Source organism: Tasmannia lanceolata, unplaced genomic scaffold (assembly GCF_043159265.1).
Source record: "Tasmannia lanceolata isolate RefF3 unplaced genomic scaffold, GAP_Taslan_0.1 ptg000015l, whole genome shotgun sequence".
In the NCBI taxonomy this organism is placed as follows: Eukaryota; Viridiplantae; Streptophyta; class Magnoliopsida; order Canellales; family Winteraceae; genus Tasmannia; species Tasmannia lanceolata.
Genome location: NW_027518692.1, coordinates 26778891 through 26803576, shown reverse-complemented (window position 1 = coordinate 26803576; position 24686 = coordinate 26778891). Strand labels below are relative to the sequence as shown.

Here is a 24686-nt window from a genome sequence, read left to right as displayed (position 1 = left end):
ATGTCAAGCGAGAGTCTACCTGCTTGCATCTAGAAATCATGATTGTTGTGACCATGTTATGTGCGTGTTAGTGGTGTTAGTTGTGTGTAGTTACTAAGTAGTGCTATGTAATGTGGGTAGTGGTTTGTGGTTATTAAGCAGTGGTGTTGATGTCATGAAAGTTCGGTTAGGGTGGTTATGTTAGTAGTGGTTGCATTATGTATGTGCCAAGTGGCATATATTTATATTTAAAAGGTTATCATCTAATGAAATGGGGAGAAGAAGAAATTTACAGCACAAAGGAAACTTTGTAGAAGAGTCATGGTTACTCTCAATTTGAGCCATTAGGAGGTCCGGTTGCCTCGAATCAACCTCTCTCTTTTTCTATTTTCCGTTTGTTTATTTGTGTTGCGGCCAATTAGGCACGTAACAAGTGGTACCAGAGCCGTCAATCTTGCGTGATGGCCGCGTCTTCTGAGTTTTGGGAATCCATATGTGAAGATCTGCAGGAGACTAAAGCACTGGCTTTCAAAATGATGGAAGAATACCGAAGATTTGCAGAAGACTTGAATAAAATCAGCATGGAGATCAATGAAATATGCAAAGACGGAGGAAGGATGAAGCTTGAAGATTTTAATGTTCGGACAGATAAAAAAGCAGCAATTGATGGTCATGAAAAAATCGTATTTCTTCTCAACTTTGCTCACAACAGATTTCCAAAGTGAGATTCAAAAGATCAGATCATTATTTACGAAAAAGATGAAGGTATGATGTCAATTATTATGTTCAACAAAATTGTGTCCCATAAGATTTGGAACCCTGGTGGAATAACGTATTTTCTCCAACAAACCAACCTCAAGGACAGAGTTGTTTCTAAGGGGGGAGGAATGTTATGTGTGTGTTGGTGGTGTTAGTTGTGTGTGTAATTACTGAGTAGTGCTATGTAATGTGGGTAGTGGTGTTTGATTATTAAGTAGTGGTGTTGATGTCATGAGAGTAGTGGTAGTCAGTTATGGTGGTTATGTTAGTAGTGTTTGCTTTATACATGTGCCAAGTGGTATAGATTTGTATTTAAAAGGTTATCATCTAATGAAATGGGGAGAAGAAAAAATTTACAGCATAAAGGAAACTTTGTAGGAGAGTTATGGTTCCTCTCAATTTTAGCCATTAGGAGGTCCGATTGCCTCGAATCAACCTCTCTCCCTCTTTTTTGGAATTTAAGACGAAATAAACATCCATTTCGGCTATAATCGATTTCGGTGTTGGTCTTGATCGAAACCGAAATTTCGGATTTCGGTCGAAATTTAAAACCTTGCTCTCAACCACTTGTTATTTCATTTCTAGACCTTTCTCACGCCTATGTGACCACACACCTTATTAAGATATACACCCAATATAAATACAAAACATAAGGCACTGGCTCTTTTTCGATGAATGTAGAGTAGTGGTGTAAGTAGTCAACAGGGAGGAGAGCAAAAGCCAGTGAAACGTTGGGTTTTAAAATACCTATGTGTTACATCATTCTTTTTATTTTTCTCTTCCACTTTTTCCATTTCCCAAGGATACGAGAGAGCAAAAGCCGATTAAACCCTGGGTTTTAAGACAAAATTCCAACTTTTTTCAAGTCTCTTGTCGGGTTAGTTTATGGATGCCACCTCAGCCAACGCACCCTTGACATGCCAGGTAGTCTTCACACATTTTAGTTTTGTTTTAGCATTGAAACGAAACATTTCACCTTGGTGACATTTAAAGCGCACACAAGATCTCTAGAATTAGGGTTGCAAACGAGCCGAGCTGAACTTTGAGGTGTTCGTGCTCGGCTGGCTTAGTTTGAGCGTCGGCTCGTGTTTGTGACGAGCTTTTTACTATGGGCTCGTGTTCGGCTCTCCAAAATTTAACAAAGCTCAAGCTCGAGCTTGGTTGGGTTCGGGTTCAACTCGTTCAGTAAACACGATCAAATAAATGGTATAAAGCTCGGCTCGTTTAGCTTGACTCATGAGTTTGTCCATGCTGAACTATACAAAGCTCGAGTTTGGCTTGTTTATTTGATGAGCCTAATTTTTGGGCTCAGGTTCGGCTCGTTTAGTAAACGAAGGAGCGTGAGCTGAGCTTCTATTGAGCCGAACCCAAACATGTTTGTGATCAGCTCGGTTCATTTGCAGCCCTACCTAGAATATATATTCCGGGTATTGAGTAACCAAACATAGGCCGGGTTTTTTTTTGAGTAACCAAACATAGGCCGGGTTTTTTTTTAGTGTCCTATTTATTCTCTTTCCTAATACAGAAGTAGTCCTACTCTGTGTCAAGGCATCAATCCCACACAACTCAGTGGGGTGATGATGAGAGACAAATTTGGACTTGAGAGACTCCTCTACTTGGTTGGGAGGGGGCTCTTCATTTGGGAATGAATGGATGGATGGATTTTTGCACTCTCTTGGCATATGTACATACACGCACTCCTTGTAAAAAGACACAAAATCTCTCTCCCCCACCCCACAAACGTGCATGCATTTCTCCTTTGGATTTGCTCTTTTGTTTCTGTGCCTTTTAACACAACCCACCGTGAAAAGATGCTTTCCCTTCTCTTTAAGCTCAAAGTTTTTAAGTAGGACCACCTCAGAGAGAGAGAGAGAGAGAGAGAGAGGGAGAGATGGGAGAGATGACGCTATATATGACATGGGAGTCACTTCCTCCAATCAGGATAGTTATCCATGATGAGTTGGATCCAGCTGCCTCCAACAACTGAAGAAAAACCTCTTCTGGAAATGAATCCCAATATTCTTTCATCATCCTCCGTCTCCTTTTAGCTAAAAAACAAAGTATTAGATTCTAGGGGAGGGGTATTTTCGTCATTCTATGAAAGCATCAGGAATGCTTTCTGTGTACCCTCATTTCCCTACGCTACTGTCCATAACTTAGGTCCTTAGGTCGGGGTGGCGTAGATTTTAGAGGACCCCAACACGCTTAAACATTTCCTACCTAAAATGACTAACATACCCTCCTCGTTCGTTATGAGATTTTATATTGTGTGTGTGGGCGTATGATCCATTATTTCTCAAAAGAGACTGAATGGCCCCCACTTCACAGGATCATTGAAGCCATTCATTTGTTGGGGCATAGTGTAAATTAGATAGTGCCACAAAAATCATTCCCATGGGATGATACTAACACTCCCATCTATAGATCGAGGGTTAGGATCATCTTATTTGAAATGACTTCTAGGGCACAATGTATTGTGGGCTTTGATCATCCTATGAAGTAGACCGACCCCCCCCCCCCCTCTCCCTCTCTCAACTGTTTTACAGGCTGAAGAACTACAATTAAACAAGTATATTACATAAAACCTGGTATATATGTACACTTTTCGCGACAATTAGCCTACAATGGAAGTATGGAACCGCTTTTTTTCTTCTTCTTCTTCTTCTTCTTCTTTTTCCTCCGGCTGGCCATCCCTCTTTTATTTCACTTTCTCCCGGAAAAAAGAATAGTGAGCCTTTTCCTTTCTTTCTCCTTTGCTTTATTTTTTATGTACAGAAAGTTACACTGCAGGATTCGGAAATGGCTTTGGGTTGCTTGAACAGGTGCAGCTCTCTTGACTATCGGAAAGTGTCTGGAGAGAAAAAAAAAATCATCTAATATAAAAGAAAAGAAACGAAGGGTGAGGATGAATAGTTGAAGGTGTTTAGGGTTTGTTCTTTCAATACCTTAACCTGTTTTTGGAGGCCTTTAATGTACTCCACAGCCAAATCTAACATGTCTGATGTGTTCGTTTGCTGCGATTGATCAGAAATTTTGAGTTTCATCGACCACTTTTTATTGATGACAAATTTTGGGTTACGAGGAGTATTTTCTTAAGGATCGTTAATTAAATTTACTTAATTAGAAGAATGATATAGTAATCTACCTTGTCCATGTTAGGAACAAGCTCCTGTAGTTTTCTCATCCTTTCGCTGATTCGGGTTCTTCTCACCTGAAACAAATCAGAACATTGAACGAACGTCAGGAGGGGGTCAAGAAAGAAAAAAAAAACTGTTGGGGTTCCACGCAAAAGCAAAATAATCCCCCCATAGTAAAGTGAGATGGATTATAAGGGAATGGGCACCCTCCCTCTAATGGCTAGCTTTTAGGGGTGAGTTCTACCCGGTTATATTCCCTTCAAAAACATAGGATGCGAATTAAAGGGAGAAAATTGTTGGAATTTATTTCCAGCCCCAAATCACCAACTGTTGATGTTCTAAATTTCTTAATTCCATGCAGGTTTGGTCTGAAATTTTCATAGGATTTTTTATTTTTTTTTGAATCAATTTTTATTTTATTTTAGGCCTTGTTTGGAATGTTGGATTGCAGGAAATATTTGGAAAAGGAGAACTTTTTTTAGAATTTTCTGCAAGGAAAAAAAAATTACAAGTTCATGTTTAATTTAGGATATCAGCAGTCTGCACAACCATATTCTGATATGTTAGCTAACCCATCTGTCATCTAGTATTTAAAGAGCTGTTAAAAGGTTATTACATTTCCCAAAAAGCTCTCACGAGCCAATTAAAGAAGAAAAGACAGCTGAATTTGTGCAAATATCAATAATTGTGCTGATAAAATTTCCCTAGGGGTCTTTAACTTCTCATTTTCCATTGTTTGATTATACAAGTAAAAATGTTACTTGCACAGGTTCAAGTTTAATTTATAATGACACTTTAATTTATCATTTCCCCTTAAATAATAGAATTGTAAAAAAGTTTCTGATAAAACTTTTTGCGAGAAATGATTACCCTACAATCCCAACAAGGATATTAAAAAAATTCCTCGGATTATTTTGGGATGGGATGAAAAGGCAATCATTACAAGAGTTGGACTAAAATTATTTACCACACAAGCAATCATTACAAGAGTGGGATTAAAAAAATTCTAGTGCTAAAAAGCAACCAAACATGGGACCGGACAAAAATTTTACTAAAACTTCCTAGGATAAAAATTTTACTGGCAACAAACAGAGCACCCGATAAGATGATGATTTTGATTCTTGATTCCGAAAATCAAGTAATGAGATTTTTCTTCTCCGGCCACTTATTGTAACTAGATGGGTTAGAGGCAAGATTTTATGTCCTTCTCATGTAATTTTATTTCCTATTAATAAAATTTTAGGTGTGATCCCGGGGCCAGGGTTTAAAAAAATAGCTAAGTCAGAAATCTACTTATATTGGCACGACCATAGTTTGATAATTGCACTGACTTGGCTTGTCTTTTGTTATTTAAACAGCTGCCAAAGGTTACCACAGTTCCCAAGAAGCTCTCTGAAGCCGATTAAAAAGAAAAGAAAAGCTGAGTTTGTGCAATTATCAAAACAGCAGCATTAGAAAAGTGCTTAATAGTAAAGTGAGAGTCCTTTTATCAAAAATAAAAACGCCACTTAATAGCTTACCCTTTCCGCAATGCTTCGCGGGTGTGTAGCACAACCCCGTTTGGCACGTATCTTGAAAGGAACAGAGTCATGAAATTGCAGGAAATTCTCCATGTTGGCCATCTCTGACGAAGTATTTGGCAAACTAAACTGATGCCTCAATCCAGAAGCATGAGTTAAAGATTCACCATTCTAATAAGAAGAAACAAGATTAGTGAGAAAATTATGATTTAAAGATTCACCATTCTAATAAGAATAAACAAGATTAGTGAGAAAATTATGAAAACTGAGAAGAGAAGTGAAGTATATTAAACAACCAATTACTCCAAAATCTTAAGCTGTTGGAGAGGGCGTCATTTAATCTTTTTATACTTGAACACTCTCCTGGGCTCCTCTTTTTAGGATTGGCCTACACGTGGCACATGTGGCCCCTCTTTTGGGTTGGCCATTAGATGTGGATTTTTAAAATGGAGTTTTGAACATAGAACCTTTTGCTATGATACCATGTTAAACAACCAATTACTCCAAAAGCTTAAGCTGTTGGAGGTGGCATTATTTAATCTTTTATACTTTAACTAAGTGAAATTTAAGCACTAATCTGAAGAAAAATACCTGAGGTTCTGGTGGGTTTATACCAGACATCATCTTCTCATTGACATCTCTAAGTCTTTTCAAGCCAGTGAAATTCTCTGAAACGAGTGAGTCATCGTCCCAAGAAGAAATGGGGAAGCTACCATTTCCCAAGCTACTTTCATCAGGGCTACTCCCTCCCATGCTTTCGCTTCCCATTTCAGAGATCTGAGGTTGCCTTGATGAAAAGCTTAGTTGATTCTTCAACCTGCTAGTTGAAGCAGTGGGTTCTCCATTAGAACCATTCCCACCTCTGTAATTGCTCATTCCCCTCACTACAGCGTATCCTGCTAAGATCGAGATTTTGGATAATTTGCTCAATTTTACTACCAGAGGAATTTTGGGGGACTTTCATTAACATGTTGGCGGTTTAAGATGAAAGTCCCAACAATTTTGTTCCACCTCTTACATGAAATTTTCAGTGAATTGTTTGATTTAATAAAATTCTTCAGTAATTTGCAAACAATTCATTAACATTTCCTTTTACTTTCAATTGGTAATAAAGGGAAATCTTCAATAAACTACCCCTTTTACTGATAAAGGAAATTTTATTGATTTGCTCTGTTCTAAATCCATTTGTTCTACCTCTAACAGGAAATTTTCCACTGAGGCATATATCAATGCTAGAAACTAAATTTTTAAGAGATTAATTCCATTTTCCAACAGCAGAAGCATCCCTACTCTGCCAATTCTACTACCACAATTTGCAAGATTTCAGGGGGGGGAAAACTAATTCAAACATAGAAAGTCCAATTAATAGAAAAAATCCGTACCATTTTCAACGTTAATGTGGGAAAAAAGCCCCGCCGGGGAGCTGCTGTGCCTTGTTAGATTTGAAGAGCAATTTCCAATACTTTTCAGATGTGGTGAACCCATTCCCATCGAATCCACCATTTTAGAAGGGCTTTCAATGCCATTTGCTAGGGTTGCCGATATATGATTTGGCTGTGGTGTTTGGTAAATCATTTGTGAAGCTGAGGAAAATCTGTTCTGCTGTGGATTGACCTCCACCTCCTGCTCGATTTCCGCCATGAACTGATTACTTCTTTGGATCGAATCACCTACCAACTGTTTCTCTCCTATGTTTTGAAGATCAGAAGTCATGAACCTCGAGAACATGGTTTCCTCTTCAGGACTCGAAGATCGAGGAAGAAAATCCTTCAATCCTTCAACTCCATCAATGAAATTCGCAAGTAGCGAGTTCGGAGCTGATCTGTAACGCATCAGGCTAGAATTTGAAAGATCGGAAGCCATAACGTCCTTGTTTTTAGAAAATTCCTCTTTCACGTTCTTGTAAAGTGAAGGAAATGAAAGATTCGAGTCATTTGATGGATTGTACATCGCTAGATTTATCCTAATAATCTTTCCAACCAGATCTCTGCTTTTCCAAAGCAGATCAAATCGAATCTTTCTAAGAACACGTCAGATAGTTACGGAGAAGAAACAAAAACCTAGATCGCGAGAAATTAAACAAAATTACGCAAATTTCGTTGCTTCAAACGAAAGTTCACACTTTTCAAAACGAAAGTCCTCCCGATGGATCTAACACCAGAAAAATCAGATCTCAGCTCTATAAATTAGCAACAAAAGAAAGCATCAGAAACTTAACTCCAACAGAAAAACCACGTTTACGCCTTTTCTCCATTAAAAGCACTCTGCAACACTAGGAACTTCACTCCAACGAAAAGAGTCTACTTTTTCCCTCTCTTTTCAACGGGGATTGCCGATTCCGAGCCCTGATTCCAGGATTTCGAGCTCCAATCCCAAAAATACGTTTAAAAAACCGATCAAAACCGCCAAAATTCCACCAAACAACAAAAATCTGTAAGCAAACCTTAGGAAAAACTGTAGAAACAGTGAAATTGCAGTTTTTTTTCTACCGAGAGAGAGAGAGAGAGTGTCTTTTTCCTAATTCCTGTGTATTGGATTGTAAAATCCCCAAAATTGAGGGAGTGTTTTCGCTTTTATTGAGAGGCTGTGAGAGTAAGGGGGTGTGGACAGTGTGGTAGGTAAAAATGAAAGTTCGTATCCCTATATATAGGCCAGCCAATGAGAAGTTGTACACGTCAGCAATCTTCTCTCTCATCTCATGTTATTTTTTCCCTGTCCACGAAAATGCCCACGTGATGGTTCGATATTTCGGCAAATACCACTGGACCCGGAGGAGACTGCCAAATCAACGGCTTATAATTTCTTGAAAAAACCTTATACAGGACATGATGATGATCGAGGGCTAGAATTATCCAATCAAGAAATTCTCAGACCGTATTTGGTTGGTGTTTGAATCAACGGACCCGATCATGCAAACAAGGCGGGAGTGGGTCCTACAAGTGACTATAAATATCTTTCTAAAAAGAACAAAAATTATCTCTGTATTATGTGCAACAGGCTGACACTTGTCAAAACATAATTAGGCAGCCAAAGGAGATGAATCACAGCATAAAATCTTAAAAGGAAAAGTAATTTAGACTAATCTTCTTTATTTTTAATCAAGTTTCATTAGTCAACAAACTAAAAGTTAAGTACTTTAAAACCATTTTTAAGCTGTGGTTAGAGAGTCTTATTCAATTATTATCTTCTAATCAACTAACCACTCTCATATGTGTCATGAGAAATCAGTCATTTTCACAATAGAACGATCCCAGCCATATAATTAGTGGGCATGCTAATGGACGGTTAAGAACCTAATTGGGTTTTGCCAATGTCATCATGCTTCTAACGTTTTTTGGTCCTTCTGTTCCCAACCCTTAATTTCGTTTTTACCATTCCTCCTCACACTCACACGTGACGTGACCACAGCACTAGAATCGATTCCAAACGGCGGAATCAGATTCCACTAATGGCGTTAACCTCGATAACCGTGTTACGCTTGTTCGGAATCTTCGGATAAGGCATATCATATATGCACAGACGGCGAGATGCTTGGGAGCATCGACTAACGGAGTATCTGATTCCGTGGCTCTCTCCATATGACCCCCCGGAATTAAACTTGTATTCTCCCCGAGATCGTATCACAGAAAGAAATTGTTGAATTTACATAATTACCTTCATCACTTGGGACACCCAGCTACAGTGTGTATCCATGACTGAAAAGGTGCTGATGTACGTAACTCATCTGAAGGAATGATGTGACCTACAATGCAGCTGAGTGTCCCAGGTAATGAGAAGGGGCGCATGTATCATTTCCTTCGATTTTGAGTCCAATAATCAGTTATTGGACTCAAAATCACATTAATTTTGAGATGCAAAATCGATTCTCAAAATCCAAAACAAGCATCAACAGAGTCCCAGCTGAACGCCCACGACACTCGCACCCTTCTCTATTGGGCAATAACTGGGTGAGGCGTAGAAGACCCATAGATGGAATAACTGGGCGACGCGTAGAAGACCCATAGATCAACCATGAAAAGGATCTACTGCAAATAAATCTCATGTTACAATTTGACTCTGCAATGGCTAAGAAAAATCCATAAACCAACTCAGAATCCAAAGTTCGATGCCAGCATACATTGTTAGAGAGTTGATCTCTTAGAAGGAATCGTTATATCAATCTTCAATTTGAAGTTTCTTTTTTGAATGGTAAAGAAGATGCCAAGGTCGTCAATAATATGCTTTTCTTGGATTGTTCTGCAAAAAAACAGAGAGCGAAACGAATGAACAAACTAATTGATTCAACGAATTGACGAAGGACAATAACAAAAAAATATAATGTAAGCAACCAGAATCAGGCATATGTGCTGCTGCACACAACTGGTGGCAAGCTATTTTGAAGAGCAGATCGGATTCTGGGCGGGGCCCAGACACCCAAAGCTTGTCACCATTAAAAAGCGTTGAATAGTACGAATAATGGTGTGTGCACCAGAGTAAAATATGTAGCAGGGGAGGAGAGAGATATCCTTACAAGAGGGTTTGGTCTGTAACGGTAACCAAGCATCATTCGCTTCTTATACTGCTCATAGATGTCGTCATCAGGGGTGACCTTGCCAGGTTCTTCGGCTCCAACACCTAAATTGTTAATTTTTACATTTCCTGCCATCACCGGATCTGCTCGCCCACTTTTGGAACTGCCAAGTCCCTCACCTGCCATAGATGTTTACAACAGATTACCCCCAGAAGATCATGTATATTTTGTTTTTTTGGTACGCAAGCAGGGATTTAGGCAGACCCCCACAAGACATAATAATCAAATAAAAAAATATTAATCAAATAAAGATAAGAATTACAATGTTACATACTCTTTCCCTGTCTTATCTCGATGAACAATGTTTAAAAGCATGGGAGGAGTGACGAAAACATGGAGATCAAGTATTTATAGTTGTATACCAGGTATTACCAAGACAACCCTAATTTTGCAAGCAAATGACATAAGCTTTACTATGAAGGAGTGGTAACAGGACGCCAGGAGTAGGATGGCCTGGAGGTCTGGCCCACATGCAGGGCACAAAGAGGAGAGCGGCTGCACCGACCATGTCGCCCTCCCTGGGCTTCCTCATATCATTTCTCTTTGTTGTATGCAACAAGAGGGGGAAATTAACAATATAGACCCCATGAAAATTAAAAAGACAAAAAAGGCGGCGTCAGCATTTCCATGCAGATGCACATGCATGCATGCAGTCCTGTTCACCTCACATTACATAAGATTGAAGTATTATCACTCCGGAACATTATTAGCATTTTGAGAGTACAAGAACTAGACTACTAGTAGTTATTAAGTTGAAAATATAGGTACTTCGAGGCATGGTTGATTGATCTCCTTGTCAGCTGGTCATTTGACCCTTGGAGGAGTAGGGGGAGAATTTTGTGGCAAGTGGTATTATTGGCAGCACTATGGGGGATTTGGAAGGAAAGAAATAACAGTCTTTAGAGGCCTAGCCAAAAGCTCGCATTATCTGTTCGTCAAAGTCACCCCCCTCTCTATTTCTTGGGCTAGGATTCTCCCTTGCTTCAGATTCAATGCCGCTTCAGATCTATGGAAATGCTGGTTAGAGATATGTGCTAGAAGTGAGAAGGCCGCCTCCTGAGCAAGGATTATTGAAACTTAACTTTGGTGAGTCAAGTTTGGGCAACCCAGGGCCGGTTGGTATCGGAGTCTAAATGGATGATGGAGGATGACGAGGTGGAACTTTTCTGGGCGAATTGGGATAAAAGACTCCAACTAAGCTGAATTAAGAGAAGTCCTACAAGGGTTCAAAAACTCAGATGGAACCGTATTAAGCAAGAATGCTTATAGAGGAAGACTCACTCCCAGGAAGAGAGTAGCTGACTTCTATGTTAGGTTTCAGCACGTGAAAACATGTGCTAACAGTGATGCGGATAGGCTAGCTCTTGCAGGGTAGGTAGGGATACAATGGAACTCTGACTAATTGCCGCCATGCTTTCTCTTTCCTTCTAGTCCTGCCTAGCTTGGTCGTGAGCCTCTTATATCATCTTTAATAAAAAAAAATTACTTAGCCATTAAAAAATAATAGGGAAATGTTATCAGCACTACTGTATTTTGATGATCGCACTCCTCACTTTATCAAAAGTACAGTATGGCCCGCACCGTAGGATGATCCAAACCGTCCATTAGATGGGCCAAAGCCTATATAGGTTGGGCCCTAAAAAATTATTTCCATAGGTTGATCCTAACCCTCCGATCTATAGAAGGTTAGGATCAACCTATGGAAATGACTTTTGGTGCACAACCAATTTAGGCTGTGGCCCATCTAATGGACAGTTTGGATCATCCTATGGTGCGGGCCATACCGTACTTTTGATAAAGTGAGGAGCGCGATCATCAAAATACAGTAGTGCTGATAACATTTCCCAAAAAAATATAGGTACTATGAACATTTCAGAAAAAAATTACAGTTGAGGGTCATTTTGTGAAGAACTTTCTTCTTTTCTTCCCAAAAAAACAAATCAGGGTCTAGGGGGGAATATGAATTGGAAGGCACTTTTCATTTAAGAATACCATCATAAGGACCTTTTGGGGCTTAGGGGAAATACGGATTGGAAGGCACCTTTCATTTAAGATTACCAGAGTAAGGACCACTCTGGGTATCTCTAAAGATATTTTGAATATATACTCTTATATGCAAATGGTTTTGGATATGATTATTTGCAAATTGTGTCCCCCATAAATAATGCTTATAATACTTTTGGAAGTGATATAGTTAATGGCATCCAAAGAAGACTTTTGTCCCATTTGCAAATAAGAATAAACTAAAATAATCTTATTCGCAAATAAGGGCCAACTTTTGTGGCATCAAACAAAGCCCTAAATGTCTGAGGTCACAAGTTTATATGCTTGCAACTGAAAAGGGCAACAAGACCAAGGGTAACTTAAGCAATAAGTTTACAAGAGTGCTACCAACGGAAAACACACTAAAGATTACCTTCTTTCCAACCCATTTTGGAGAGAAGCTTGTGGCCGACATTGTCCACTTGGATTCTAGCTTTTTCTGCAGCCTCTATAGCAGCCTTCTGAGCAGCAACATCATTGCAGGTAGACAAGAACTTCACAAGCTCCTCTTCGGGAATATAATCACCCATATGATGGCCCTTCTTTGGTGGACCTGCAGGGATCACCCAAAAAAAGGGGGGGAAATTCCTATGATTCGAGATGATAAAAATGGCAAGCAGAGCAACTCGAGAAAATTGAAGGAATTGAGGGAACAAAATAAACAAGGATATGTGGACCTTGAAGAGAAGCAGGTGGTGGCATCTCATCTTTTGATTGTTTAGGTTGTCGCCTCCTTTCTTCCTGTGCAGCTTTTTCCATGTAGAATTCCATCATCTTTATAGGATCTGCAGCTTGTGTTCTATTTGATTCATCTGCAGGACAAAATTTTCAGATTCCAAATCCACTTTTAGCTAAGTTTTTTTTTTTTTAAATCATACTGTTAGCTAAGATTTCCTCGCATAACCGGAGCATAATTATGACATGAATATCAAAAGCCCACTTCATTTCTGAAAATTTAAGATTCATATTGCCAGCACAAAACCCATATTACAATCCTTTTGGTGTTTGTGAGCATATGAAGTTCAGTGCATTAATATAACGATAGTGAAGCAACATGGTTACTAATAACTCGTTCCCAGCTTGCCTGAAATGCAAAAAACTATGCTTTGACGACTCACTAAAAGACTATTATATATTTGGCAGCCAGACAAAAAGAAATAAGTATTTCAGAGCAGCAAAAACCAAATGAATTTTGACATGAAAAAAAAATAGAAGCAATATATTTCTAGGCTGTTGAGCACATAAAAATAACTTCTTAGACTTTCCTAGCTACCGAGCCCCACTTCAAACCCTTGCCAAAAAGACGAAAGGTAAGATTCTCTGTGATACCGCTTGAATAATGATAATCGGAGTGAAAAGCCTTAGAAGAGAAAGCTTTAGCAACAGTAGGAGTGAGCGAAGCTTCTGGCTCCCCCTTTTGAATTTCCAATTCCTCTTTTTCGTTCTACTTAAGTGGAGCAATCCGAACTCTCGACAAAATATAAAAGAGAACAGCAGGAAGAGTCTAAATGAATGTGACATCGCAAGAGACAAAGGATCGCCGACTCTCGACAAAATATAAAAGAGGAACGCAGGAAGAGTCTAAATGAATGTGACATCGCGAGAGACAAAGGATCGCCGACTCTCGACAAAATATAAAAGAGGACCGCAGCAAGAGTCTAAATGAATGTGACATCGCGAGAGACAAAGGATCGCCGAGTGATTCGATCATAACCACGTGATTGGATCATAACCACGATATCCTTTTTGACCAGAGAGAGAACAATTGAGGTATTAATCAATTGTCATTAAAAAAAAACAATTGAGGTATCAATCAATGTTCTCCAACTCTCTTCACAACCCTTGGGTGGGGACCCTAGCAACTTTGCCACAGATATGATTTGCAAAAATGAGCTCACATAAGATATGAAACCAGGAACAAATGGATAAATCCATAATCATCTCCAGTATTTCTGAACTCGGAGCGGTGCACATATTATAATTGAAATTCTTCAATAGCAACACAGAGAAACTATTGGTTCTCAATTACCCTGGCCAGGTTAATTGAGAACCAATTAGTTGAACTGGTTGGAAACTGAATGAGAATTACTTTTCCCACAGGCAAAAATGAGATGATGACATAAACGATAAACTCTTTACAGCATAATATGATATAATAGTGGTCATCAGATATTAAGTCCTTCCAAAAGTAGTCACAAAGCTCTTATGCCAAAATTTCGAGGAACAAGGAAAAAAATCTCCATCAAGTGAAAAATGGCATAAAGAACTATAATTTGTGCTTTCACTTTCTTTTCTCATTCTATATTGGCAATTCAATAAAAAAACAATACGGATAGAAATATAATTGTCATGAAATCCAACTTTCATACAGTCGCATCAATAGAAAATTACAAGATAACAAAGAAAGAAAAATAGGCAACAAATGCATACCCCTTGCATCCTCATGAGCCTCATATAAAGCGGAGGCTGGAATTTGATAATTAGGATGATGTTGAAGAGGACTCCTTTGAGAACCACTTGATGGTCTGGAAGATGAAGTACTTGCACTGGCTGAATGAAAAAATAAACAAAACTAAGTTGACCAATCATTCAAACAAATAAATCAACATTAACCAATCAATCAAATAAAAATACATAAAGACCTAATTTCTGACAAGCAGTGATGTGGTGTTCAAAATAGTTGACTGACAAACTTGTTGCAAACATGCATAAGAAATTTGTTTACTCTATATTATATTTTCTAATCACAAGCGTGAATAGTAAACTCATTTGTTCGAAACTCTTTTTCATTCAACAAACAAGAATTTATGCGTGCAGTAAAAACAATATCAAATAAAAAACATTTTATCATGCATCCAAACAGACCCTAAAGGATAAAAAAAAAAATTAGAGCTACGGCTTCTTTTAACTTGAGGGCATATTCCAAGTCGTGAGTCTTCTGTACAGAACAAACTCTAGTGTTTTCTCCCTTCTTTGTGCATAGAAAACATTGGGGTTATATTTTTGTCTCCTAGTGTGTAGCATTGAAGCTACTCGTCTATAAGTGATATATCAAAGAGGAGGTTCAGGTATGTGCAGATTCTACACAAAGGATGGACTGTGCATCCATCATGACAATTGGTGAGGTTTCTGATTTCTTTTTGACACGTTTCTGCTGGATTACCCGGGTTGCCGAACAGCCGGCCAGTGCGAGTGGTGTGTGATGCACGATGTGTGTTGAATGCGGATTTGCTTGGATCGCGTTTCGGCGCACATTCGCATTTTGAAACACTATTGGTTGGTTTGAATGATAACATTTTACTAAAATCAATGTCCAAAACAATACTATGACGAATCCACATATAAGACTGCTCAAATTTCAAGAAGTCATAGAGACTACAGAGGCATGGGGCGCACACACGCGCACACACACGCACGCACGCACGCGCACCCACACACGCACAACTGACCAGTATGTGATGCCTGAGAATCCCTCGTCTGCGCAAGAATCTTTTCTTCTTCAATAAGCCGATACTCATAATATTTGTAATCTGCACACTCTACATCAAATAGAAACCTGCAAAGTACATGATGCCGAAATCAATAACAAGAACAATATAACCCACACAGAGAAAACTAACAAATCTAGACAAGCAGTAAGGAACTACAGTACAAAAATCTAAACCCACGAATTATTGCTTTAAAAGAGAACAAAACATGTCATTTCTAGAGAAGCAGTAAGGAACTACAGTACAAAAATCTAAATCCATTAATTATTTCTTCAAAAGAGGGAAAAAAACATGTCATTAAGAATGTAAGATATATCGTGTTAAGGCTATCTTGGAGGAAAAACTGTCCTGCTGGGTCATGATCAAGAATCAATAGAAGAACCAAAAACCACATTGATTAATATCAACCAAATAAACTATAGACAGACACATATATTAATAAATAAACAGGTCCTACAAAAGTAGACTTGTTGTTTTCCTGAAGGAAAGTTTTCACAGGCGATCTCGTAGAACCACATTTTTCCCTAATGGTAAATATGTTGAACTGTTTTAAGGCAAGCCAAGCCGAAGTTGGGTTGGGATTACCTGAGGGAAAAATTTGCAAACAAGGATGGGTGAAGGTACCTTCGGTACAAAATACCCGACCCAAGTTGCACCCCTTTCTTTTTTTGTGGTTGCTAACAAAAACTTCTATTATAAGAATGAGAAACAAAAAGACCATACAAAAATCGTAAAGAACCAAGAAAGAGGAATCAGAATGCAACTAGCAAGAAATTAACAAAGAAGAAAAGGCACCAAATCAAGAGCAGGGTGTTTTATACCAAGGACAGGGACAAATGAAAGACCCCACTGTAGCAAGAACAGCAACCTCTACAATGGTTTTTCGTCTCAGCGCTAAAACTCCTCATTGGAATCAGCCAGTCTCTACAAAAACTCCCTCACTTTCACTAACCCGTTAATGACATTCGGAGAGTACCCATACACCAATAGGGTATTGGCAAATGATTCCCATAATAGGTGCAACACACAAAATGAAAGATGGATACTAGCATCATCACCTCCACTAAGTTCTTAATCGCTCTGTTTAGTTGCTCAAAGGTGGCTGGGAGAGTAGTGGAAGAAGTCACAAGGGAGTAGACAAGCATGGAAGATTGTATAAAAGGGTAGTGGAAGAGTGGTAAGTGGTGTTTAGTTGCGCGGCAATCCTCTATAAGAGTAGTGGAAAATGTAGGGGTGTCATTAGTACCAATATAGACTGTGGTAGAGAGAGATAGGGAAGATAGAGAGAGAGAGAAAGAGAATAAAACAAGACCTTTTCTACTCTTCTTCCAACCAAATTTCTCCATTTTGATGAAATTTGGTTGGAAGATGAGGGGAGGGAACATTAGCGCCACATGGGCGCCACGTAGGAAAAAAGGCAATCATGATGTCTCAAACATGTCTGGGAGTCAAATGGAGTTTCAATGCAAATTTCGCAACCAAACAACGTCTGGTATTTCAAATTCCACAAATCTACCATCCTTCTTCCACGTTTTGGGCAACCAAACAGGGCAGATGCGACTTAACCCCAAGACACAAGCTTCAACTCCACATTGCCTCTAACCAAGAGAAGTCACCAACGAGCCAAACAAGCTTCTATCAAAGGTGGCCTTAAGGAAGCCAATAGCAGTACGGCTTCCATCTTCAGAGTTTTTATACGGGGCCCGACCGCCAAGTCCCGTCTGGGCAGTACCACCCTTGATATTTGATCCAACAGCAGCCCACTTTTTAAGAGGGCTGCTGTTGGATCAAATATCAAGGGCGGTACTTTTGACGTACCGCCCAGGACATGACAGTTGGCCACAATATAATTTCTCCCATCTTCAAACCAGCTTTTTCTAAACTATCCCACATTTCCCAAGTCCTTTGAATGTCTACAAAAAAATGCCACCTTTTTACCAATACCAAAATATCATATGATTTCTAATCCATTTTTTTACTAATTGTAAGACTCCTTCCCTCTAAAAAATCTGCACTACTTTCATTCAAAGGCTCCAAAGGACAGCCACCAAATACAATCTTCAAAGCATCATTCACAAAAGATCCATTTTTTACTAATTCTAAGACTCCTTCCCTCTAAAAAAATTGCACTACTTTCAGTCAAAGGCTCCAAAGGACAGCCACCGAACACAATCTTCAAAGCATCATTGACAAAAGAGTCAATCAAGCAAACCGCTAGTACATCCCAAATCATCAGCATCAGCCTAGCCATTGCCAAAGATGTAAATAAAGGAATACCTAATGCCCCATGTGTAAGGACAAAAAAATAGACATGCTATTGTTAAGATCACACACTAACATAAGTAGGTCACTATAGGATAGCCCCATGTGCACATTCTCATATTGTTGGACCACCATGCCCAAAAGTTTACTCACAACGAATCAAGTATCAACCATAATTAACACTTTATCCATAACAAGGAGCTATGAAGCACGGGTACGGGTACGGGGTGCGGGTACGACACGACGCGGGTACATGGGTACGTGATTTTCCAAAAAAAACCGGGTGCGGGTACGTTCGGGTACGCCGAATATAATAATATATTTTATTATTTTATTATATATTTATAAAAATTAAAAAATAATAATTGGAGAGCAATCAAATAACAGTAACATCACTAAAATGAAAATTTCTAATATTACTCTTAATTTCATAAGTGATTAAGTTCCATATTTCATAACATGAGGCATCAACACATCATTCATTAGAAAAAAAGTCTGTCGCCAGTGTGTTGACCAGTGCCTGACAAGATGAATAATTTTTAAAGACCAAATTATGAGATTTTTTATACTGGATTTTTGGGATTTAATAATGTTTGGACATGATAGATTTTATAAATTTTTAAAATTTGAAAAATACACAACTATTTGGAAGTTAAGAAAGTTAAAATTTCGACCCGACCCTTTTTCTTCAGATTTTGTACTAGAACAAAAGAGTTGACTTTTTTTCCTTTTAGATTTGGGTCTTGAAACTATTTTTAATAAATCCAAATGGGGGGTATTCCGTTATTTACATGTAAATCTTAAGTAAATGTGGACAATAAAATAGTAAAGACATTTACTTAAAGCACCGGAAGGATTTACACCAGACGGGAGAAACATGAGGTATCGGGTACGCACCCGACACGCACCCAGCAACCAAAATTGGGGTTTTTTAAAACAAAAAATTGGGGTACGTACCCAGGACGTACCCGCACCCAATACGTGTCGGGTACGGGTACGGGAGCCTCCGAAGAGTACTCGTGCTCCTTAGACAAGGAGTATCAAGAAGGTTCAGCCTTAACATTCAAAAGCAAAAGAAAAAGACGCAGAACAAGAACGAGAATAAGGAAAAAAAAACCACTTTAGAATTTCTTGGAGCCATCGGCAAATTTATCTCTCCTCCTTCCTCCTCAACCATTGTCATGAAAGCAATTGGTTATATCTTTACCCATACAAGTGCTTGTTGCTGTTTGAGGGCTTAGAGCCAAGTTAGATCAATTATCCCGCATCCTCAAAATGTAGACGACAATGATTTTTTCCCTAGAGGGAGATGACACTAAGCAACATTTATGCACATCCTATTTACTGATATCAAAGTGAGCAAGTTATGCAAAATTGATGTTAATCCTAACAAAACTGAACAAGTCCGGATTACATATAGTGTAGCCATATAGCTGTTGCAGACGATAACTTGGACACCCCCACAAGTTTTGATGTCTAGGTGAAGAGCCTCTGCAACCTAGGCGCAAGCAATGGCCAAGGCCTTGGACGACCACCTGCAACTAGGGTTGGTAAGTACCAACCCCGAGATGGTAAAAAAACATCGTTTTACCCTTACACAAGAGGATATGAATAAAAAGTACGTGTTCGCCAATGTTGGCCTTTTACAATATTATTCATGTTGGGTTCTTTGGGAATATTGAACTACAGCATTATACATATCTTGACTGCACTTATATGATGTCCAGGTGAAGTGCCTATGCAGCCTAGGCTTAGACCATGGCCAAGGCCCAAGGCTGCCACCTGCAACTAGGGTTAGTAAGTCCACCCCTAGATGGTATAAAAAGTCATTTTGCCCCTATATCATTATGTGATATGTCAGGCTTTATAACATTATGAATGTTGGTGCCTTTGAGGATATTGGAATAAAACATCATGCATATCTTCTTTTTTTTAACATTATGCATATCTTGGCGCCAATTAAATGATATAGTATGCTGTTAATAAATCATTGAATTAATATACAGATACAATTACTGAATATTAAACGAAAGAAGGCTGCTATTGAGAGGCCTCCAATAAAGACGATTCGCATAGGGGGGCAAAGAATCCATGCAACACAGATTAAACCACATGTAAAGTAACTTACTAAATCATGAAAGTTAACAATGAAATGGAAATCATTGAATTAAATAAAAATCATGAAATTTAGAAAATCATTGAATTAAACAAACATACTTAAAAGGTGTGTCTCCAGGATTCTTTTGACGTGTTATATGCTCAAACTGCCTTCCATTCTTTGCCACAAAACTTGCTAGTTTGTCTGCGGCTCTCTTCACTGCAAGGTCATTTGGCAGAGGAGGTGCTGCATGTCACTTAAAGAACTGGTTAATACCGAGAGCATGAACAAGGGAATGCAAATTACTGATGTAGCAGGGCGTGCCACATTTTCGTATTCTTTCAATCAACATCTCTTTTCACCAAGGTTGAGAGAGACTTAAGACATAAGCTGCATTCATGAGATGAGAAACTTTCAAGAACGTTTAGTGACATCATTACCCCAATTTAGACTAGAGTAGACTTAGATCCCTACACCAATCCCTAAGTGCTAGGAATTCCATATTGAAAACATACTCTCTTCTTCTTTTTTAATGAATGGTTGCAAATTTCATTAAAAACAAGGGAGAGACCGAGAGGGTCCTTCCAAGCATTATAAGGTGGAAGAGATAAATCAATAAGAGCATTACAAGATGGAAAAGATATATCAAATGAAAACATAAAGGAGAAGAAAGATCTGATCGATCGAGGAGGGAGGAAATCAAAAATTTCAAGCCCTGATTTATCCACGTCTTCCCTGGCTAGATTGAAATCATACTCTTGCAACAACAAAATAGGTAATATATTTTTGTAAAAATGTAAAGTTGCCAAATCCATCAGTACTCTAGTCCTATCCTATCTTCTATTTTCAATATGAAATATCTTCATAGCGAAGGCAAAGAAAACAAATATCGGGGCACAATAAAACCAAAATGGCACGAGCTTTGAATTCAAGCTGGTTTTTAGCATAAAGAAACGTAGAAATTTTCTTCTCCCTTAAATCGGATGGAAAATTAGAAATTTTGAACAAGGCGTGCATTGGAAATATCAAATATGTAATATGTCGTAGTACCGAAAATGATCAATTAAAGAACATAATAGTTGGAACAATGGTTCAAATGGCCAAATGTTTTTAAAGACAGATTAAATGAAATCCTAGCACCAAAAATTGCGACAGAATATCAAAGAAGTACAAGGATGTTCCACATTACAAGAATGTACTCATCGCCAAATAATTATATCTAGAAAAGAGAAAATGGGATTTATGCTTGCATGAGAATATCTGGTGGTAATTCATTATGAGTTATGTAGCCATAACTATCAGCAATCAATAGTGGGAGATTTGAATGGAAATAGTGTATTTGAATATCATCCAGTATGCATGTTTGAATCTACCATGTAGAATTCAATACATGATGGATATCACATCATCATAGAACAACAGCTTGGAGAGAAGTTTCTAATATGTTTAAGTTAGCATACACTTGGATATCACATCATCAATAGAAAAACAGCTTGGAGGGAAGTTTCTAATATGTTTAAGTTAGCATACACTTGGCATCCATTTGCTTATATGAGCAGGAGAAGGTACATTCAATAGACATGCATATAATAACAGACTAACAAAACCATAATACTGCAAACACATGTGGGAGTAGGCCACAAAAAACAGAAGTTTGGAATTTGTTAAATGTGCCAGAGAAGGTGTCACTGTCAAGCAAAATATCCTTAGCCAGAAAGTAAGACATCATTTTAGGTGCTTCTTCGTTATGCAAACAATTTCCGTCTTTTCAGTTATAAAAATTGTTGGATATTTGTACGGGTCAACAACAGTGTTTGAATAGCTAGAAAAAACATTATGAAGCCTAGAAAAAATTTACATTTATAATATAAAATAACATAAATATTTTAGTATTTCAAGTTCTTCAGAAGCCAGCAAAATCAGCACATCAGCATACCAGACCAGTACCAAACCTTAAATCATAGAAATAAGAAACAAAACACAAGTTCTACAAAGAAGTCCCAAATCCGGCCCAACAGATAAAAGGATGTGTATACAAGCAGTAATTACCAACATCCCCTTGTTCTGATGATGGCTCGGATGTTTCAGATTGACCCAACTTCTGCCGTTTTGTCGGCCCGTCTGTGAGCCCATTTCCCGTATCCCCGTCATCTTCATCTTCGTCTGCACCTAACTTAACAGGGGTCACTGCAAGCTTTGTCTTCTGTTTTAAGCTGAATGCAAGCTTTCCATTTGAGGACGATAAGCCAGTCTTACAAGAGTCATTTGTTTTAGAATCCAATGATATCTTACTAACGGTAGCATTAGGCCTTAAAGTCCCAGATGAATTGAATGGAATGCCAGGTGTAGACCCCACAGTAGTTGCTTCCTTTTCTTGCTTCTCTTGTTGAAACTGTTTAAACTTTTCCATAAATGAGCCATCGTTAACAAAAAGGCGAGAACCGACTCCTTTGTCCATAGATGATAAATCAATTTATAGCCTATGAAGTTGATGGCTATATGTATATCGCTTAGGGAACTTTATGGAAATCCACTGCCTTAACAAGCTAGCTTTCTGAATGCTAACACCTTGAATGGACAGGTCATAAGCTCGTCTTGGTGATTGTGAAATTGTCTGCATTCCTTAAGCTTCAAATCAGAGATTTATAAACTTACAAGCGTTGTGATAATGAAAATTCATGATAACAAGCATATTAATACGTATGAACTGACTGTACTAAACCCCAAGATTTCCATATTTTGAAATTAAAATTTTGGTTTTATCAACTGAATCAAAAACAGGCAGAGAGGGGGGGGGGGTTCAAAACGCTCGTGGTACTAACAGACCGATTTTAGTATGTAAGGGTTGCAAACTTGATGTAATGAATTCGATCCCAGCAACCTATTTTAAACAAAAGACTTGTATTTCCTATGATATACCATCTGAATTAACAATAATTCAATGGCTACTGATATTGGCACTACTATGTTTTAATAATTGCACAAACTCAGCTTGTCTTTTCTTATTTAATTGGTTTCTGAGAGCTTCTTGAGAAGTGTAATAACTTTCAAAAACTGTTTAAATATATAAAAGACAGTATAAGTTAGTGCAATTATCAAAACATGGTAGTGCAAACATAGACAAAAACTGCATCCACATCCAAATATATAAAAAAATCTTACTTTAGGAATTAAGAAAACCCTACACATAGGTCAAAATGGGGATATTTCGTAGCTGGGAACTATCAAAAGCAAATTAACCATATCATAAAAAACCTGCAATCCAGATCTTTAGATCAAAAAAGAAAGAGTAGGTTCCCTGATTTTGAGAAAATGAAGCTCAACCTAACCCTAATTGAAACCCTCATAACCCCACAGGAAACCCTAAATCGCAATAAAACATGGAAAAAACGAGAATTTCCTTAAAAAGATTTTACATACCTCTTTTTGTAGAGCAAGAAACAACTATATCTCAAATGATATCTTATTTTTCCTGCTCCTAGAGTATCTGTGAGAGATCTGAGGAAGAACAAAAGTGGTGTGAGGAGAGAAATTGAAGCGTTTTGCCCTAAAAAAAAAAAAAAAGGCTTGGGATTTTGTGCAGAGAACGGCCGCATATAAAGTCACTTTTAAATGATAACACAATATATGGGAAATCAAGACCGTTGATCTTGTCGAACATCATGAGATCTATTCACATGGTCGTGGTCCCATCTAGTCTGTCTAGACGACTAGGGGTGTGTTTGGCGTACTGTTTGAAATAGCGTTTAAAATGCCGTTTTGCAAAACGATGTTTGACCGTTTTGCCAAACGGCGTTTTCATGTTTGGTTGGCCAGATCAAAATGGCATATTAAACAGCAAACGGAGGTATTGTGTGTTTGGTTGCAAATGCCACAAAACAGAATTTTAGTGGTAAAATGACCAAAAAGGGCATTGTTTGGTTGGCCTCAATGTTACTCAACTACTCTCTCATTAGGCCCAATATTAAAAGGTCATTAGGATCTCATTCAAACACTACTAAAATTACACATCATTGCCAAAAAAATATGGCTATACCTTTGGGGTTCTTCTCCTTCTTCTTCTTAACAGCTGGATTTGCAGGATTTGACGGACGAGTGGAGGCGCTGAGGCAGTGAGGCGTGAGAGGGTTTGCAACTTTGCAAAGTAGATGAAGAAAGTAAAAAACTAGGGTATCTTTTAATTCTTTTGTCTTTAAAAAATCAAAATTAAGTGATCATATAATGATATCAGCAGCCCCTTGTTTTGAATTAAATATTAACAATTTAACAAATTTGTTTCCTCAAGAATGATATTAACACCCCCACTTTTTTGGTATTTAACGTAACGCATAAAATCGCAAGCATATACGTAAAAATGGGTTTTGGTGAGGGCAAACACGTAAAAACCCACAGCCCAAAAACTCCGTTCAAAACGGCATTTTGCAAACAGACCTCCCCCCCTCCGTTTGCAAACGCCGTTTTGAGGGTTTAAAAAGGTGTTTCAAACAGTGGCTGCGCACCCAAACACTCCCAAACGGCCATTTGGCCCCAAAACGGTGTTTTAAACGGTACGCCAAACACGCACTAGACCTGCCAAAAAGTGACCCGGACCTCCAGGTCCACCTGGTCAGCCCGTAAGCCCGTAGGTCCACCTGGTCAGCCCGTAATTTACGAGTCTGGGTCACGTGACCTGCTGAAATTTGAACCGGCCCGTACGGGTCCCATCGAAACTGGGCCGGGCTGGGTAAACCCGTGGGTGCCTGTAGAACCCCAAATTATCGAGATTTTATACGGTGTAAGCCTTTGTAGTCCCGTAATTTTCAAAAAGTACAGTACGGACCCATAGGATGA

General features: G+C 38.5%; 2 protein-coding genes across 5 annotated transcripts; both read right to left on the bottom strand.

The window, feature by feature from the left end:
- Positions 1–3294: 3294 nt before the first annotated feature.
- Positions 3295–7979, bottom strand: LOC143845865 (transcription factor bHLH130-like). Of its 2 annotated transcripts, none has more exons than XM_077354272.1 (6): positions 6778–7979; positions 5987–6294; positions 5396–5566; positions 3884–3949; positions 3684–3752; positions 3295–3589 (listed from the first exon to the last, which is right to left on the bottom strand). In XM_077354272.1, exons 1-6 carry the CDS (start codon positions 7343–7345, stop codon positions 3518–3520), a joined length of 1254 nt encoding a protein of 417 aa, XP_077210387.1. In that variant the 5' UTR covers positions 7346–7979; the 3' UTR covers positions 3295–3517. The 2 variants fall into 2 exon arrangements, with proteins under 2 accessions (XP_077210387.1, XP_077210388.1); XM_077354273.1 differs by having other exon boundaries at positions 5987–6291; positions 6778–7977.
- A 1442-nt stretch (positions 7980–9421) lies between these two features.
- LOC143845864 (SURP and G-patch domain-containing protein 1-like protein) lies at positions 9422–23432 on the bottom strand. Of its 3 annotated transcripts, none has more exons than XM_077354269.1 (9): positions 23277–23432; positions 21906–22470; positions 19976–20102; positions 15458–15564; positions 14439–14558; positions 12686–12820; positions 12382–12561; positions 9906–10084; positions 9422–9631 (listed from the first exon to the last, which is right to left on the bottom strand). In XM_077354269.1, the coding sequence occupies exons 2-9, from the start codon at positions 22312–22314 to the stop codon at positions 9605–9607; spliced, it is 1284 nt and encodes a 427-aa protein (XP_077210384.1). In that variant the 5' UTR covers positions 22315–22470; positions 23277–23432; the 3' UTR covers positions 9422–9604. The 3 variants fall into 3 exon arrangements, with proteins under 3 accessions (XP_077210384.1, XP_077210386.1, XP_077210385.1); XM_077354271.1 differs by having other exon boundaries at positions 19976–20075; XM_077354270.1 differs by having other exon boundaries at positions 21906–22484; positions 23277–23430.
- Between the last annotated feature and the right edge of the window lie 1254 nt (positions 23433–24686).